Raw genomic sequence first — 19,292 nt, 5'->3', positions numbered from 1 at the left:
TTCCAGGCATATAGTAGGTGCTCAGTAAATACATGTGGAACATGTGGTCAGCTAAATATAAAGCACTGTATTCAGGGAGCTGTCTTCTGGGAATGACTCTAGGCTGCTCCCCAGCCCCCACTCTTTGGTAACTGGATCTGTGTCTTCACACATAGCTGCTCGTGGGCTCCAGGCCTGGCTTCTGCTCTGTGGTCTGTGGCAAGTCTCCTTAGGTATTTAAAATTATGATTCTATGAATTCTAAAAGCAACAGAGGCAAATCACAACAACAGCAATTAAATGTTATGGACTATTTGCTAGGTGTGTTGGTAATCAGTTTATAGGAACTGTCTTAAGATGCAACCTGTAGTCGTCTTGCAGTCATGTAGGATTTCCCCTGAGGTTTCCCTGGATGCATTTGTCTTTGGTGAGAATAACTGGACTTTGACACACAGTCAAACTGCCTAGGAAACATACACAGACGTAAGAAATCTTATCGTTAAGTTCACCTCCTATTTTCACATGGACATTTTCATTCCCATCTCACTTTTTTTTTTAATCCTGATGAAATTTAAACATTGGATACAGCAGGTCAGAAAGCAGAAGGTAATCAGCTATAGCTACAGTCAAGCCAGAGAGTCTGTGATTTTTTTTCCCCCTAGTAGAATAACGACTGAGGAGTGAAAACATGAGTACTGGAGAGATTTTTTGCTTTTTCTGGGGTTTCTTGTTAAGATCCATAAAACAGCACTAAAACATGTGAGAGTCAGTTGTCTCTGTGGGGTCTGTGGTATTAGCTCCTCTTCCTTTTCCTTCTCAGGCCACTTATGGCAGTGACCTCCAGCAGCTATCAGAGCAGTGGTGGGCCAGGTGTGATAGATGCATTCTGCACCATTGACGGGGCCTGGACAGACTTCCCTGCCAGACTCTTGACCCCTTGGCACTGCGGCAGGCCACAGGTGAACCCCTCCCCCAGCTTCTGGAGCAAAGCTGCCCCCACAGAAGGCTGTGTACTAGAGAAAACCTGCCCAGAACACGGTGAGGTGACAGGCCTGTGACAAGGGAGGCTCGCTGCTCACCACACTGAACTCTTGTGCGTGATTGTCCTGTTTTCCTCACTTCAGATCAGAGTAATCTGGACTCAAGCAAGCCACTTTGAAGGAAGGCAAGGGAGATCGGAGGCTGCATGGTTCTGGGAAGATTCCTGTCGCTCACTGGGCACTGAAACCCTTGTGTGAGTGAAATTTCATGAGACTTCTGAAGTTTTCAGAACGGTCTAGTGCCAACCAAAACAGAGAGTTACCTGTCCTCTCTGCCTTCCCAGAGCTATCACCTGCTGATCGCTCTTTTTAAAGTGCAGCCTTCACTTGAATGTTTTGCTTTAACCAAAGTTCTTGTTGTAGTTTGAGAATGTGACCATAGGGGGAGCAGAGGTATTTGAGGGGTACTTTTATTCCTCACTCTTTCTGTTTGCAGAGAGTATTTTCCTCAGAATAGCACCTGTGGCCTCTTTCTTGGATTCTTACTCCTCCCCAAGCGGGGGGAGTGAGGTACCCTGTGGGAGGCAGAGTCGTTGATCTGTGTTCCTGGACTAGGTGGGGCTGCATGCAGTGGGGGACAGGGTCCATATCCTTTATCGCTTTCCTCCTTGTCAGCCAGTCAAGGCAGGGATCCTGGTAAGCACTCTGCATCTTCCACCTTTTCTTGGTTTGGCTCCTCCAGGCTGGAGTTGATGGCAAGTGATGGCAACTAGTCCACCGGGCCATTGGACGCACCCGTAGTCTCCAAGAGATGGTGTCCTTCTTCCTGATTCCCCTCAACCCTGACAACAGGGGCTTATGTCTAATGATTCCGATGCTAGCGTATGGGCTTTCCTTGAACCAAATGGAGTCTTCCTGCAAAAGCCATGTTTATTTCATCTTGGATTTTCGTATAAACTTCCAAAGCATTATGAGGGGAAAAAAAGTCTCAAAGGAACTATGCCAAAGCAATTAAAAGTGGTTATTACAGGTTGGAGGGATTATGGGGTGATTTATATTTTCTTTTGTGTTCATCAGTATCTTCAAAGGTTTCTGCAGTGAATGTGAGTTTCTTTTGTCGTGCGGAAAAAAGTTCTTTCTCACTCCTTCAACCAAACAAAAACAGGAAGGAAGGAAGGAAGGAAAAGAAAGAAAGTCCTAGAAACAATGGATTTGCAACAACAGTGCTTAAGTTAACTGCACTGTAGTTGGATCGCTGGAAGGTTGTGGGCAGTGGGGAGGGGGGCAGGTGTCAGGGAATCAATACTGTGTGTCAGCTGGAGGTGGCCCAGTGGGGTGTCCTAGCCTAACAGTGCCTCACACAGACACCTGTGTGTCTCACCTTGGCCTTTACTAAGTGAGGTCATTTTCCTTCTTGGGATACCTGTTAGCAGGTGGGTGCCCTGGGAATCACCCTGCTCCAGGGACTGTCCGTCAGCGGGTCCTTACGGGGCCTTATTTGTAACCAGGTGACCTTGCCTTTCAGGCCACAGCAGAGAAGTCCCCTGGAGCCTACTTCCTTCCTGAGTTTGCACTCTCCCCTCAGGGAAGTTTTCTCGAAGACACAACGGGGGAGCAGTTCCTCACGTACCGCTATGATGACCAGGTAAGAACCTCTTGAAAGAGCCTCCATTTGGCTTTGCCATTTGCCAATGGGCAGGAAATGATTTCTCAAAAATAACTTCAAAATAATCATGTTTTTTCCCCTTGGCACTATTAGTTCAATAAGCCATTGACTCTCTGGAAGGATCCCAAGACCTCTGGGCTGCCCACACTTGCACATATGGTTTCCTACACAATGGTGGTTCTTGCTCTGGTTGGGACGTTAGCTTGAGTCACTTTTTCTTATTTTTATCGGAAATCTATGATGGATTCATTCATTTTAGTGATCACCAAATGTATTTATTATCTGAAATTACCCAAGACTATTGTTTTCTGATGAGGCCTCCCTCTCTTTGCCCTCCTGGCTTTTGCTTCCTGTCTTTCACCAGCACCAACGTTGATTTTTTTGCCCATTTTGCAGAAGGGAACAGGGTAGGTGAGCCTCTGTGCATGCGTGTGCGCACGTGTGTGTGTGCGTGCGTGCGTGTGTTTCTGTTCCTTCATTTCGGCTCGATGAGAACAAGGCTTTGCTCGGCCGAGCGGTGGAAGTGGGCCTGCGGCATGATTCCTCTCCGCCCCCAGCTCACGTTGATCCCTTAACAGCGTGGAGCGTCGTACGTGTCTCTGAAATCACTCGTGACTTGTTTGAAGCAGAGCACGTCCACTCTGCTGAATGTGGAGGTTTCTAGCTGGTGGGGCCTGAGATCGTGGGGTAGTTGGGTGGGGCTGATGGCGATGGAGGGCTTGGGTGGACCTGGCAGAGCTTGGCACCCATGGGTCAGGTGCAGATGCGGAATTTGGTGAGAACGTCTTCTCAGGGCACACGATGGGGCAGGGCAGGATGGGCCAGTGACCGAGGTGTCCTCTTCTGTGTGGTCAAGGCCACACAGCAAGTTCGGGCCTGATGGCAGCACGCTAGTTAGGGGGTAGACGGTGCTTCTCAGATGCGGCAGCTCAGGGACAGTCACTGTGGCAGCGTGGGCAGATGTGGGGTGTGACAATGGGGAGCAGGCCGGGCAGACAGAGCGCTGGAGATGAGGCAGGAGAGTTCCCAGGCTGGTGAAGGAGGGTGAGTCAGGTGTCCAGCGGGGCAGGAATGGCAGTCTGTCCCTGGCACCGTGCCTCCCAGCTTGGGGGGCGGCCCCATTCATTTCCATCCTCCAGGCTGCTGCTGAGTGGCCTGGCTTGAGACATTTGGCTCTGCACCTGGGGTTGGGGTGAGGGGCAGGCTGTGAACACCGGGTCCCAGCTGTGGGCAGGGAACTACCCAGGTGCTCAGGGGCAGTGGTGAGAGGAGACCGATTGTTTAACAAAAAATTTCAACATGCAATCAGTTTTCCAAGTATCTTGAAGAGGGCATGCGTGAGTCGTTGCTGTGGGGAGCAGGGGCGGGCAGGGCATCATCCCACGTTCACTTAACGGAGCCTAGTTAACCCTTCGGATGGGCGTTGGGGCTTGGCTGCTAATGGGGTCTAAGCTATCATTAAATTGCTTTCTGTCCTTCTCCCTGGTGGATTTTTACAGGGCCTGTAATTTATGGCTGCTTTTAATCGAGAAATCAATGATCCAACAGGTTTTCATGTGAGAACTTCAGGGAGCTAATTGAGAAGGCAGCAGAGGATAAAAGAGGGTTTCTGGAAAATCATGAGCCAGGTACCGTGTAATTAAAGACTGCTTAATGCCTCCTCCAGGTTCTACGGATACACTGTATTTATATTTAATATAATAACAATATACAAGCTAGGAAAAGAGGAAAATAAGCCCCCTCAGCCTTTTCAAAAGGCCTAAAGCAGATCTTAAAAGTGTGTGGCACGCTGTGGAAATTTTGTCCTAAGACACAGTGTTCCGAAAAGCCCCAGCGAACAGCACATGAAAACATTCTGTGTCACCCCCCTGTGTGTTTCGCTCAAGGGGAAGGAATCAGGTCAGACAATAACAAGTCAGTAATAACACCTGCTTTCTGCTGGCAAAGGCAAAGGCAAAAAAAAAAAAAAAAAAAAATACGCAGGCCTTGGTACCAAACTAGGTGTATCTCCTGAATGACCTCTAGGATGTGCTCCGCTAGAGAGAATCCATCACCCCGGGACTCGGTCCTCTTTGCTCTTAATGCTGAGCGTGCAGACGGCATCATACTGGCAGGAGCCTTTCAGGCAGAGGGAGAAGTGTATGAGCCCAATGTTACCCAGCTTGAAAAATCCCCTGGTCCTGCAGCACACAATGGAATGTGAAGACCAGTTAAGAACGCAGGCTCTGGGGGCACCCAGTGGCTCAGTCAGTTAAGTGTCTGCCTTGAGCTCAGATCATGATCCCAGGGTCCTGGGATCGAGCCCCACGTCAGGCTCCCTGCTCCTGGGGAGCCTGCTTCTCTCTCTCCCATTCCATGCTTGTGCTCTCTCTCTCTCTCTCTCTCTCTGTGTCAAATAAATAAAACCTTAAAAAAGAAAAACAACAAGAACAACAACACAGGCTCTGGAGTCAGACTGAGCTGGTTTTGAATCCCTGCTCTGACACTTGACTTCCTCTGTGACTCTGGGCATGCTCCTTCACCTCACTTCATGAAGCCACGTCATGCTTCCTGTGTGAGGTGGAGACCTGGATGGTATCCACCCCCTGGAAATGCTCTAGGGATTGAAGGAGGTCATTCGGGTAGGTCTCTCTGCATAGGGCCTGGTGCATGTAAGCAGGTGATCTTGCTATAATTATGACTCCTATGATTTGCAGAGACCCCATTCAGAGAATCTCAGATATCCTTATGCTGAAGGATAGAAGCATATTCTCCACTGACATCAGGGACCTCACACAATACTTTAAATTAGTTTTGATGGAGCTTTAACATGCATATGGTTAAGTACACACGTATCTGAAGTGTAGAACTTGATGAACTTATAAATACCTTTATACCTTTGTATTCACCCAATTACAGAAACCCAGATCGAGAAACTGAGCATGTCCTGCTCCTGGGAAGTTCCTTGTGCCCCCCCCCCCCCCGGAGGAAGTATCACCCCTTCTGACTTCTGTCACCATTCTAGTTTTGCTTTTTATTTTTGACTTTGCCTAAATGGAGTCACACCGCACGTACCCATATGTGTCTGGCCTGTGTCAGCATTATGTCTGAGAGATTTGACAAGTTGGCAGATCCAACAATTTAGGGTTCAGTGTCTGCAGGTTGTATGCTTGGGAACAAATCTTCTCATATTGGACACATGGCAGCATGCTGGGTGTGGCATTGTTCCCCACATGGAGATTCCCAGCCTGTCCCTAGAGGGTTTTCAGGGCTGTCCCTAGGGCTGCAGAGTCCACATCCGGAGAGTGGTGGGGACAGCTGTCCAGTGTTGCCCTGTCACGTCCAGCGGGGCCAGGTGTGTGTGAGTGGCCGCCCGGGGCAGTGGCTGTGCTGTCTCAGGGCGCAGGTACCTACCTGAGGCGTTTGCGCATTTGTGCAGCCGCCTGAAGCCAGAGAGACAGGGAGCGTGTGCTGTCCAGGTTGCAGTCTGGTTCCTGAAGGGATAGGATCAGGACTGGCTGGCCATCGATTCTTCTACCTGCAAATCCTCATTCAATAAACCTGGGAAGCCAACAGGTGGAGGAGAGAGATTTGCTGTCTTCAACAGATCTCGTAGGACTTTCTAGAGTATTTTATCCTGGCCTGCTTTCACGAAGACCTTTCAGGTCACTCTTCCAATGTCACCTAGATTACGTGTCTGGAAAACTAATAACCCCAAGGCCAATAAAGCACAGCTGTGATGTAGGCTGTTTAATGAGTCACATAAATGGTGCAGGGGCCGAGGCAGCTGCTGGTGCAGAGAGCAGGGCTGAAGCTGGCGGGGTGACAGCATGGCTCAGTGCAAACAGGACCCGTCAGGCAGCCTTCGTCTTGCTTCTGCTACTAATTAGCTTGTAATTTAACAAAGGTTTTCAACATCTTTGGACCTCAGATTCTCCATTTGTTTTGAAAAACAAAGTGACTGGGTTTCATGATCTGAATGCCTTCCACTCTGAAGCAGTCTGGTTTCTGTTTTTTTTTTTTTTTTAAACTACAGATAGAATAGCCTACATTGCAGAGTGTTAATTGGATCATTCTGATTATCGAGGTGGTCTTGCCAGCCTTGCGGTAGACTGTTACTTAGAGAATCATAGACGTTTACAGCTGGTGCAGACCTTGGCTCAGATGCCTGATTTTATGAGTCAAGAAAATGGAGACTCTGCATGTGCAAGTGACCAACTCAAGGACATCCAGACAGTTGCTTGAAACAGCGAAGACTATGGCACTCTGACCTCAGGCAGCTAGCTCCTTCTCTCAAGAGAATCCCCCAGAAAATTATCTCTGTTCCTAAAAATCCTGCTTCCATGGCTGGTGTCAGCGGAGTCTTGGAGACCTTCGTAGACCCAGGGGAAGGATTTCGTATTCCTGAGTTGCTTCCTTAGCTCATTCTTAACTTAACTCCTTCAGGAGTTAGGAATTATCTATGCTGGGGCGCCTGGGTGGCTCATTCGTTAAGCATCTGCCTTTGGCTCAGGTCAGGGTTCCAGGGTCCTGGGATCGAACCCCGCATCGGGCTCCCTGCTCAGCGGAGAGCCTGCTTCTTCCTCTCCCACTCCCCCTGCTTGTGTTCCCTCTCTCTCTCTCTGCCAAATAAATAAATAAAATCTTAAAAAAAGAATCATCTATGCTGATGGCATTTACAAGCATAATTATTATCACACTAGGAATGACTTTTTTTCAAAGTCTGGGTGGAGCATGGCGGCTCAAGTTAAAATGGCACTTACTTCCCATTTAGTGAACGTGTCCTCGCAGTGGCAGCGTCCTGACATTTGGTTGCTTCAGTCGTGCAAGACAGTGAACACGTGTTAGTTTGGGACACCGAGCGAAGGGCTTGTGGTCCAAAGGCTTGATAGCCAGCCAGCCTCTGGGGTAAATTCTTTTGTTATTCCTCATGGTGGTTTTGGAGTTGATCCCACAGAGGACCTGTTCACATGCAAAGAGCTGAATGTTGGCAGTTCTAGGAAGCAGAGTCTTGGATTCTGCAGTTTGCTCTTGCTCTGTAGCTGATGGGGGCGGGCAGTCACTCTTGGCCTGTGTCTCTTTTTGGGGAAAAGGGTGGTGAGTCTTTCCATCCTCACCTCTAGTTCACTGAAGCTTTAAACTTGGGGCCTCAGAAGTTTATTATGGACACTGATGTAAAAGTCTGTTCTAGACTTAATTTTTCTTGGTTGGAAGTCATTTCTTTTCTCTTTTCTTTTCTTTTCTTTTCTTTTCTTTTCTTTTCTTTTCTTTTCAAGTTAGTAAAACTTGGGACGCCTGGGTGGCTCAGTTGGTTAAGCGTCTGCCTTCAGCTCGGGTCATGATCTCAGGGTCCTGGGATCTAGTCCCATGTCGGTCTTCCTGCTCAGCGGGGAGCCTGCTTTTCCCTCTCCCTCCCCCCTCAGCTCATGCTCTCTCTCTCAAATAAATAAAATCTTAAAAAAAAAATTAACAAAACTCTTTGTTTTGCACAAAGAGTCTTTTATTTTTGTGTTTCATTTTTTAATGTTTCTTAGGTGCAGGGAAATGTGGAGGGTGCGTCTTCCCAGACCTCGTGGATTTGCTGGAATACACTTCCTCTTATGGGCAGCCATAGTGGGATAAAAGGAGGTTAAGCTTACTTAGAAATTAATGCCCATGCTCATTTTCCTAAGGTCTGTGCGTTTGTCTTTGTGTGTGTACCTGTTGGTGTAATGTCCACCTTGCCAGCTTTAGACTGCAAGACGCTGAAAGGCAGAACCAAACTTTAATCACTTGGACTCCAGGCATGCGGGACAAGCCTGTGTGTTCAGTTGGTGGTGGGTTCTGACTTTCCTAAAATTAACCAAGGGTCAGTTCCGATGCAAGCTTGAAGACAGAGAACACTTTTATCTCATGTTGCAGCGGTCCTTGTACACCTGCTTGTGCCCATCATCCCTTCTCCCCGTCACCTTCTCTCTCCTGTGGACTCCAGGGAAGGAGCCCCTACCTTATCTGGCATATGTTTTGTCTCTTACTGCCCACATTTAAGTGGATTCAAGCTTTTTTTTTCAAGTTAAAAATTCTGTTACCTACACTCTGATCTACCATTGCTTTCAGTGCCCACCTGATTTTCAGATTCTTCTTGTCTCCTGCTACTTTCTCCTACTCACTTTAGCTTTTAAACTCTGACTTTTAGTCCCTACCTCCCCCTACCCCAGCCTCACCTTAGACAGGCGTCCTTTTCAAGAATTTCAGTTACTTTCCCCGAAGTCAAATCCAGACTCTCACGTGACTCATTCTGTGTTTATAAAATCCTGTCTTTGTAAAATCCTAAGACATTATGACGCTCTGGATGGAGTCACAGTTGACTCTTCTCTTTCCTTCCCTGGATGCCACTGACTGCCTATTTGTGTGATTTCTCCTTTCAAAATGCCTCTCCAATTTGTTTTTTCTCTCCTATTTCCATTGCCAGGGAGGCGGAGGGCTGGGTCTGTGGCCCTGACAGGCGTCTGGAATTGTAGCAAGTCAGAGTTGGAAGGACGTTTAGGGATTCTGCTTTTTCAGGTGAGGAATCTGGGCCCCAGAGAGGAACAGGGTCTTACCCAAGATCACACAGCCAGGCGGTAGCAAAGCCAAGTGGCTGTTCTTTGCCCTTAAGCTCAGTTAAGACATTTTTACATCTAATCTGCGGGAAGGAAAAGTATGAGAGAAATGTTTGAATGAATTTTTAATACTAGTAGCAACAATAATATATTAATAATGAAGTCTTTGTATAGTCTCATTTCTAAAGTTCTCTTAAAAGTCTGTTTTCTTCTACCATTATGACAAACCTAATTTTCCTTTTCCTTATTGTCACTATTGATTTATGCATTTTTTTTCCTAAGGAGAAGAAATCTGTTTGCTGTGAGTATATCTTTCTCAAAGTAACTTCTTCTGAACTTTTCATGAATATCTTGGCAAGGAGCTTCGTTGTGGTTGAACTGTTGGCAGGCCTCAGAAATATCACTTGACATTTCCAAGTTATTTATGTAATAGTTTTTAACTTGGGAAGTGTATACCAACTCCTGAGACTTCTGGTGGAGGAAGATGGACATAGCCCTTGAATGTATAGGGTGTTGTCAGCTCCTTCCCCCCGATGGAGACGAGTGCTCGCATATTCTCGGAGAGTTTCCGTGTTGTTTCTGGCCTGTGTGTATAATGTTTTTAAGCAGCACGCCATTTGAGCTTGAATAGCTCATTCCTTTGTTAGTGAGTAATCTTGGTCGAATGTAGTTATGGTCCTTAAATATTCCACAGATTTAGCGATCTAATGAGAAAGCAAGCTCATGGTCTGTTAGGAGAAGACAAGAATACGTTAATTGGAATAACGTGGAGTCTGTTCTCAGTTTCGGCACAGAGCAAATACATGACCGTAGTACATGCAGCAGGACGTGCTGTTCCAACTGGCCTTGGCACACGCCAACTCTGAATTTCATTATCATTGAGCTTTTTGCAAATCAGCCATTTCTCAAGCATAAAAGAATAGGGTCTGTTATTGCAGACTCAGTATCCAGCTATTGAACTATGCAGACGCTTTCCTAATGCTGTCTTCCTGCACTCCTTTTTGGGGGGTTCTGTGTGATTTTTTAAAATCACTTGCACCAGGTGAGTTGAATGGTGCGTACGGAGTGGTGAAGGTCAGCAGTCCCAGATGCGGCTTCCCCTACAAGTCACGAGCGCCGAGAGCTCAGTCCCATCCCCACGAAGCCCTTGCTGCCTGTGCTCAGACACCCCTTCTGTCTGAGCTCAGGCCAGTCCCTGCTCAGAGATGCTCCGTCTTCAAGCACGTTGACACGAGGTCACGTCAAGCAGCCCTGCCGTGTCATCCTCACTCCTTAGACGAGGGCAAGTGCGCTCCCCTCTCGGTCTCTCTGCGCCTCTTCGGAACGTGTGTTCCGCTGTGGTGTACCAAAGGGAGTGGTCTCGTGAGCGTCTGCCATCTTGGGGAAGAGCACGGCTCAGGACAGGGAGCGGGACTTGCAGCCTTGCCACGAGGGTGGGGAGTCATGGCGGGTGGACGCTGGACGGAGCCACGTCGTGCCTTTCTTTTGTCAAGGAGAACTAACAGGTTGAGAGAGTCACAAAACAAAGGTGAGTTGATTTGCTGGCCCCGGGAGAGCGAGCCATGGCAGGCAGGAAGAGACATCGCTGATCCTCTCCAAGCTGGAATTGGAAGGGCTGGGTGTAGAGGCAATAATGGAATTTATTCCCGATCATGAGGGATTTCAAGCATTATGTTTTGATTGGCTTATTTGGAGTTTGGAAACGTTTCCTTTTGTTGGGCCAACATCACAAAAGCGCAGGCATGGCTTGCAAAGAGGCTCCTGACGGACGAAGGCTCTGGGCGGCTCGGGTCATTCTGTGGATACTTTTGTCTGCTCCCACGTGGAGGTTTATCTCTCCAGACCCTATTTTCTTGGATCTGGACTTGGGGGAGCCGAGGCATCCTCGAGGGTTCGGATGGTGGGAAAATGGTGCTGCTGTGTGGATGCCTGGGGCCAGGTGGAGACATATCTTGAAACGGTCTGTTGTGTTATTTTCTATGTTGAGTTATCTTTTATAATCCTGTTAATATGAGTCTTATGTAAGATTTGTAGGGTGGCCAACCGTCCTGGTTTTCTCAGGGCTGAGATGGTCCAGGCAAACTGGGACGGTTGGTCATCCAACATTCCAGCCTGGACTTTACTGTCCACTCTTGGGCTGCGGAAACTAAAGGGGATCGATCGGTAGCTCTGAGGTGGGGTGCTGCTGGCTACCATGCTTGGTAGGACATTCTGAGGGCAAGTGGGGGGCATGTATGTAGCTGTTGAGGGTGCCCCACTTGGATGTCCTCTGAGCACTGCCTTCCAATGGATTTCCAAGTCTGGTTTTATTAATGACACGTTCACGTGTCCTTTCACATGGCTCTTCCTGCACAAACTGTCCCGGATCTTGGAACATCGCCCTCTGCTTCTTACACCCCCTGCCCCTCCCCTGTCATTTCTGCTGAGCCCTGTTTATCTTCCAGCTCAATGATTACTTCGTCAGGGAAGACCCCTGATGTCATCCTTACCTTCACTTCTCACCCAGGTGAGACTCCGCCTGCTTGTTCGCTGGCTTCCTTCCTTTAGCTTCTGGAGAATTATTTTCTTATATCACCTCCTCCCTCCTGAGCAGACCATGACCTTCCTGGGTGGTGGGGGAGGGGGTGAGGAGAGAAGGTGAGTGTGGTCCGAGAGGGCTCTTGGTCAATTTGAATTTCTAGTGCTAGTCCTGGTGACTTATTTCTCCAAACAGCAAAGCCTGTGGGGCTGCTGCATCATGAGCTGTTCCAGGGAAACACGGTCCAGGATCTGAGGTTTGGAGCACTTTCTGCTGAGCCTCACGTCCCCGGGGTCAGCAGTGATGGTCACGGACAGTGACTGATGGCCTTTTAATATTGCCTCTTCCCAGAAACTGTTTCAATTTCTTCATCATTCTGCACATGCACAATTGTTTTGGACAGGTTTCCACTTTTGAAAGTTAATAAAATGTAGCTGCTTACATGAATAGATATGAGTTATGTAGAAATTAATAAACGTAACCTAACATACACCTCCCTTCCTGGAGCTGGGTTGAGCTGATTAAGTACCCTCTCCATCAGTCTTCCCCCACCCCCTCGGAAGTTCTCCCACTGATTCTCTGTCCTCTGCTCCCAGCACAGTGGTTATTTCCTCCCCTGACTCTCCCTGCAGGCTCTGAGCCCCTTAGGGGCAGGGACTGTGTCTTTCCATCGTCATACTCTCAGAGCTGACTCACAGCCTGACACATAGTAGATGCACAGTGAACACCGGCTTGTTGAAAGTTACACCCCTTGTCAGAAACCTTAAGTGGGTCCTGTTTGTTCCCTCCTCTGAGATAGCTCAACCCCTGAACAGCATTCATATCCCCACCTAGCTTGGCCTGTCTACCTGGCTTCTCTTATCCCCCGTTTCTTTTCATGTGCCCAGCATGCTGATCAAACTGGACTTCCTGCCCTTCCCAGCCTTTGCCCGTGCCAGCCCCTTGGCATGCTGAGCTCTCCACTGAACGTCTGTGATGCCTGCAATGCCCCGCTTTGGTAGCTTCTCCTCCATCCACCTCCAGGTGGCTCTCAGGGAGGTCATCAGCCTAAGGCGGTTACTTCCTGCTCTTTGGGGAAGAGTAGCTCATCCTTGCTCTTGGCCCCAAGGCTTCATCCGGGTTTGTAATTATTTACATGGATGTCTTATCTCTTCTGCTGGAGTGAGAGCGATTATGGAGCAGGCCTGTGTGACTTTCTGTCTCCCATGGACACAGAGTGGATAGTAGGTCTCTTTCTGGGAGTGGCAAGACTTGACGAAATTCTAATGATACCTTCGTTTCTGAGTTTTCCTTAAGGAATAAAATAAATTCTTCAAAAATGTTAAGTATTCTTGGTCACAACAATGAGTCTATCCTGATTTCTTTTCTTGTGTGTATGTGTGTTCATTTCTGTTTTTTACTCTCTACTTGAAACCGAGGAAAGAATTTCTTTCTTCTAAACACTGTTAGTCCAGAACTTGGGATGGAGAGTCAGATTGTTTCCGGCTGCCTTGCTTCTAATTCCCCATTCTTTCCACATGGCAGACCACCAAGGACAGTACTCCTAGCCCACTTGCTGATGCCTTCTCTTGAGCCCTTCCCTCTGGTGGTTTAATGCTGAGAGGTTTTTAATTCTGCGGAGTTCAAAGTGGTTGAGCAAACTTCCCTTTCTGATTAGGAAAAGTCAAGAATTTTTGACTCAAAACCTTTCCTTCATATTAGGTTTACGTTACACAAAGTATATACCTATCGAATAGAGCAGCTATTAAATGTATGTTATATATGGGCATGAAGTACAGCTATACTCCATTTAAAAACCTAATCGTGAACACACCGTTCCCTCAGAAGACAAGATGCCTCGAGCTGAGGCCGTGGTGTTTAACATCTGTGCTGGTAGCTGCAGGTCTAGTTATGCATTCAGCCTCTGACTCAGCTGTTTCCTCAGCAAATATCGACTGACTCTGTGTTGTGTGCCAGGCATGGCGCTGGGTGTGGGGTGTGAGAATGTGAAATAGGATTGTCTCCAAGGCATCTCCTGCAACTCCAGTCTTGAAAACTAGAGAAGAAGGGGCTTTTTCTTTTTCCGATAACACGATGATTATAGCTGTCCTTTATTAAGTAACCTCCATGTATGGGCATGTGGCATGTGCATTATAATTACGGTTACTTCTCAAAACAATCCTCTGTGTTCGCTTCCGGAGCACATATACTAAAATTCACAATACAGAGAGTATTAGCATGGCCCCTGTACTATCTGAGATGAAATTTGTGAAGAGTTGAAAAAAAAAAAAACCCAAAACCAAAGAGCTAATACATAGGAAGGGAGAGAATAAGGAATAGCAGGGAAGGATGGAAACCAAATTTCTTCCTATACATCTGTCTTATACATTTGACTCTGGAACCCTGCAAATATTTTACAAAATCATAGGATGAAATTAGATTTAAAAAGTATAATCTCCAAACATCGAAAATAAAGTAACAAAACTAAAAAAATCTGTGTTTTCATTTACTACCATTAACCACACAGAGAGAAGAATCATTCCAAAGGACTTTACCATGTATTAGTTTGACTATGTGGGTATATCCAAGGACAAAAAGAACTGAAAATAAAATCATAACATGTCCTACAGTAATCTTACTGTAGGGGGCAGCACTCCTCATGCTGCCTGAGACTGCTCTGTGGGCAGTGTGGGGTAAAGCAGGTGAACAGTACAAAGGTGATCTTTTTTTTTTTTTTTTTAATTTCTGGTATTCTTGAGAACCCAGATTCTTAGTGTGGGAGAAACGAGAGATGTAAAAGAGAAATGAAAAACCTGATACTCCTAAAGTTGAACTGAAAGTATCTGTAAGAACCCCTGAGGTATTTTATTTTAAACAAAAGTAAAATAGTACGTATTTTCTAGCTCCACCCACTGAAAAGTCCCCCAAAACAGTGACCAAAGGACCAATTTACCAGCAACGGCACCCCTAGTGCCCAGATTATGGTCTCTAAATATCATTTACCTCTTAGAAGGAACTAGGACTCATGGGAAAATGGCGCAGGAGTAGAAATAGGCACAATTACACTGGAACATCATATAATTAACTCTGGTTATCAGGATTACTAGAACCTCATCACAAGGGCTCAGGGGACAACTTGCAGAGACTCTGAGGAGCATAAAAAGGGGACAATCTGGGCATTGCAAAGAATAAAAACTACAAAGGATTTAAATATATCAACTATGTTTAAATCCCTAAATTAATAATGGTACTAAAATGTATTCATCAATGTTGGTGAGTGCTAAGGAATGAACTCATGATATTGAAAAAAATAAGGGAAAAAACTCCAAATATTTATCCTGCCTTCTCTGTATGAATTGTACCTCATGTGACCAAATGGTAAATGAGGAAAATTTGTGTTTGCAGAAATACTCCAGCTAATAAGGAAAGGCTGATAGAATGAGAATATCATCATTTTGCAACCCCAGTGAACTGACGGTTCTAGGCATAGAACATCAGCAACTGCTAATAATATCCCAAAAAGAGAGACAGCTAAACATTACGTGTCTCTTGATGGAGAACACAGTACCATCTATGAAGTACTCTTGCCCTCCGTGTGCCCTCCCTAGCCCCCTCCCAAATCAAGGCTCCAGATCCTACCACCTATTTACAAGGAATATAGGGTTCAGAGAAATGTGTTAAATTAAGTCATGGTTCTGCAACCACCAAGATCCAGACAGTGGGAAACTTTATAGGACAAACAAGCCAGTTTCTTCAACAAATAAATTGTAAAGGAAAAAAAAAAAGAAAGAAAGAAAGGACTAGCTGGGGAACCAAAACAATTAAATGAGATTTGAAAGACATATCAAACATTTGCAATATGTGGATTTTATTTGGATCTTCATTTAAGCTAACTAATTAACCTGAATTATAATACCATTGATGACATAAGAAAATTAGAAAATTTATATTTTATTGTCAGTTGCTAATTTTTAAGCTGGGAAAGCAGTAATGGGATTGCGTTAAAAAGGGTATCTTTTACAGTTGCACATGAAAATAGTTACTGATGGAATGACATGAAGTTTTGCATTTGCTACGAAATAATGGGGGAGCATAGTGGGTAGTGGGTGGGTCACGATTGGCCTTGGGTTGTTGATGGTGGGGCTGAGTGAGTGACACTGGGGGTTCGTTATACCATTCTGTCTGTATTTACATTTGAAAATTTCCGTAATAAAAAGTAAAAAAAAATTAAAGATTACAGAACAAACAACGAGAAAACAAACCCCAACGTTCCTGTGAGGTGGTGTCATTCCATTATTAGTAAGAAGCTGAGCTCTGGAAGAGGGAATGACCTCACCAAACCCAGGTCACTCTCAAGGGAAAACATGTTCACTTTTTACTACACTAGCTTGCATACCTAAAATTAAATAATGCAATTTAAAAAATCTCAAATTCTCAAGAGAAAAAAAATAGCAGAAGAACATTTTACAATTAGATGCTTCTTCTATAGACATTTCTTAAATGGGCCCTGACCTCTTTGTCACGCTGAAATATGATAGAAACTTGTTTTCAACTTAGTCCCAAATTATAAGTATAGTAAATTAAAGTTTTATTGATTAGTATTCCATCGGGCCTTGTAAAAGCATCGCATGATGTTTCACACATCCTGATGCCAGAACGTTTGAGAAGTATTGATTTAGAGGTTGGTGACAAAAGGTATTTTGGATTGTCAGCATTGACAAAGGTTAAAATGCGTCAGTGAACATTACATTCTGAATAGCTACGTTAAGCACTAAAATATTTTAATGACAGAAAATATGCCCTGCTATTGGCAGTGAAACTATGTTACCATTAGCATATTTTACAAGTTGAGTCTATTTTGTGTTCTAACTTGAAGCAGCTTAATTCCCTGTCCCATTACAGGATAATGCTCTTATAAAGTACATGTCCCAAATTCAGCCCATTTTAAGACATGGATTTATAATGCCGTGAACTTAGTGTAAACCTTTAGCTAAAACGTTTTGAAAGCGTATTTTTTTCTCAGTTTTCAGCCTTAAAATATTCCACTTGTATTTTTTTAAGTTAAAAAAATCGCCATGAAACTTGCCAAATGGTACTGTATAATATTAGAGTAAGAGCCTAAAAACTAAATGCAGAAAACCTTTGTTTTTTCCTAGGTTCAGATGAGTATGGGAAATCTTTTTTTCTGTACAGTTCAGTTAGCAATTTTTATACTTTTATTTTTTAGTGTTTTAATTTATTTAGATGCAGCGTATACACTCTTTAATTCAGCAAAGTGGACCAGACCTGGGATTGGAACAGTTTGGCGTAGCCGTGGGCGGTTGCCTTGACGTTCAGCTTGGTCTGCCATGTGTGATCTGTGGTTGTGCTCTACACCTATTGGGCCAACTCTTGCCACACACCATAGGAAATCTCGTTTCAAACAACCAGAGTTCATCGGATCAGCAGTACACACCTGGTGGGCCTTCTCGTTCATGAGCATTTAGTGGGGTTGGACCCAACTGTCACGTTGTCCACATGTACACACTGACGATGCGGACTCCCTTCATAAAGGATTTCGATGAATAAGGTCCCTTTCCCCAAGGGTGTCTGAGAGATCCCCGACCTCAACCCCCAGTTCAACTGCTCAGTTATTATCCAATTCCAGATAGATTAGCCTCCTAAAGAAGTATGAGCAAGGGATGTGAGAGACCCTGCAAAAGCTTCTACGGTCTGAGAGAAGGGGCCTCCATTCTCAAAACACTCTTAGGTGTTAGCCTTCCTGCAGAATAGATTTACAACAAGAAACCTAAGAAACCCAGGACCCTACTTGTTTTTTTAGAAGACAGCGCCCCTGTGAAACTAGCTTAGACGCTCAGGGGGCAGGGTGGCCTGAGGTGAGCAAAGGCTGACAAAGGAACGGCCTCGTTTCAAATGAAATCAAGATGCGGGAGGGGTCAAGCATTCTGGATTCAGCAGGAGATCGAATTAGAGAAAACAAATATCAGAGGTCCGATCACACAGGGAAAGGACAGGGAGATAAATTTGATGAGAAGGAGATTGTAGCTATGTTGTATAGATATCAGAGGGCCAACCTACGTACCCAAAACAGGGAGGAGAGAGACAGAAGGGGAGAGGAAATTAAATGTGGTAAGACATCTTCAATTTACCGAAAGCTTGTGCAAAAAAAAATCCCAAATGATCACTGAGGATGTTGACTGTAAGATGCATCACATTCTGGTTTCAAAAATTGAAAAAAAAAAAAGAGAAATGGTGTTTCAGAATTTAGGAAATGCAGAAATAGAAAAAATTTAGATACAGAGATTAATACAGGCCACGTTCTCTAAGTGATACAAATTAAGCATTAGGGAGGATGTTTCACGCTAAAAACTGTAAACATTTAGAAATCCTAAAATACTCTCCTATAGAAATTATTGATCAAAGATAGAAATGAAAAATATAATTACATAGTCTGTAGGAAATAAAAAAAATTAGACTATCTCCAAAGTTATAGTGTAACTACAATCTCTGTTGAGAAGTGAACAGATTGCCTCAAATACTTTCAGTAAATGTAGGCACTTAATAGATTCAACAAGTGGTACTGGAACAATTGGTTAACTATTTAGAGAAAGTTAATTTAAACCTTTACCATATGCCAAAATAAATTCCAGATGGATTGAAGAGTTAAATAAAAATTAAACCATAAAAATATAAAAAGGTCATAAAAGTCAACGTTTCTCAAATTTCTCAAAATTACAATAAGAAACTTACAAAGAATGGAAAATGAAGTGTATCGATGGGTTAGACTACTTAGAAGGCGTAAAACGGATATTTGTCGAAAAACATTCAAATGAAAAATTAAAGAAAAGCCACACATACTAGAACTTGTGTTAAAATGCTCACTCTCTAAAATAAAGACTTTTCAGATAGGCAAGAAAAATTAAAGAGAGTAGATGAATCTTTTAAAGGAAAATAATTTATTCCTTCATTAGGAAAGCAAGTGGTTAGCAATTCTATGGAGAAATCCAACTTATCCTAGATAAAATGTAAAATTCAAACAATGACCAAATAGCATTTTTACCCCTAGCTTTACTTTAAAGAAAAGAAAGAATGAAAACCCAGTGGTGGTGCTTGTGGTGGGAGAGATTAGGTGCACATCATGGTCCTGAATAATTTTAAGTAAAGAGTTTTTGATAAGCAGTTTTGCAACATGTATTAAGAGCCTCAAAAATATCTTTACTTTTTGATCCAGCAAAATGCCTTTCTTGTGACTTTCTAAAGGGAATAGTCTAAGTAAAACAAAATGTCTTATGCAAAATATACATTAATCTCATCATTATTTATAATATATGAAAACCAGAAACAGTCCGAATCTTAAACTATAAAGAAATGGTTGAGTAAATTATGGGATTTCTAAGATGGAATATCACAATTTTTTTTATATTTACACATTTGAAATAACATGGGGTATGTTAATATTATATCCATAAGTTAAAAGATTGGGTCATAAAATCATAGAAGTCTCTGATTTTACTCGTATGTGGACAGAAAGTAAACATCAAGAAACACCTCAAAATGTTAACAGTGGTTGTCTTTGGACTGTGGAATTATGAATGCTTTTCATTTTCTTTT

The 19,292-nt window shown here is 44.4% G+C and overlaps 1 protein-coding gene and 1 non-coding gene across 4 annotated transcripts in view; both read left to right on the top strand.

Moving 5' to 3' along the window:
• Positions 1 to 19,292, top strand: part of ADAMTSL3 (ADAMTS like 3) — a 331,627-nt gene that overhangs the window by 43,355 nt on the left and 268,980 nt on the right. For all 3 annotated transcript variants that reach the window (XM_087856588.1, XM_045813117.2, XM_045813118.2), the window contains exon 3: positions 2,484 to 2,603. In XM_087856588.1, the coding sequence (XP_087712714.1) occupies positions 2,484 to 2,603 (120 nt within the window). The remainder of the gene's footprint in view (positions 1 to 2,483; positions 2,604 to 19,292) is intronic.
• On the top strand, positions 13,867 to 13,969 carry LOC148107539 (U6 spliceosomal RNA). Its single transcript, XR_015722179.1, has one exon. It is a non-coding gene; the product is annotated as a U6 spliceosomal RNA (small nuclear RNA).

The sequence above is a fragment of the Ursus americanus genome, chromosome 28 (assembly GCF_024610735.1).
Source record: "Ursus americanus isolate L20-20 chromosome 28, mUrsAme1.1.p, whole genome shotgun sequence".
Taxonomy (NCBI): Eukaryota; Metazoa; Chordata; class Mammalia; order Carnivora; family Ursidae; genus Ursus; species Ursus americanus.
The sequence above is the reverse complement of the archived record's forward strand: the minus strand, read 5'-3'. Positions and strand labels throughout refer to the sequence as shown.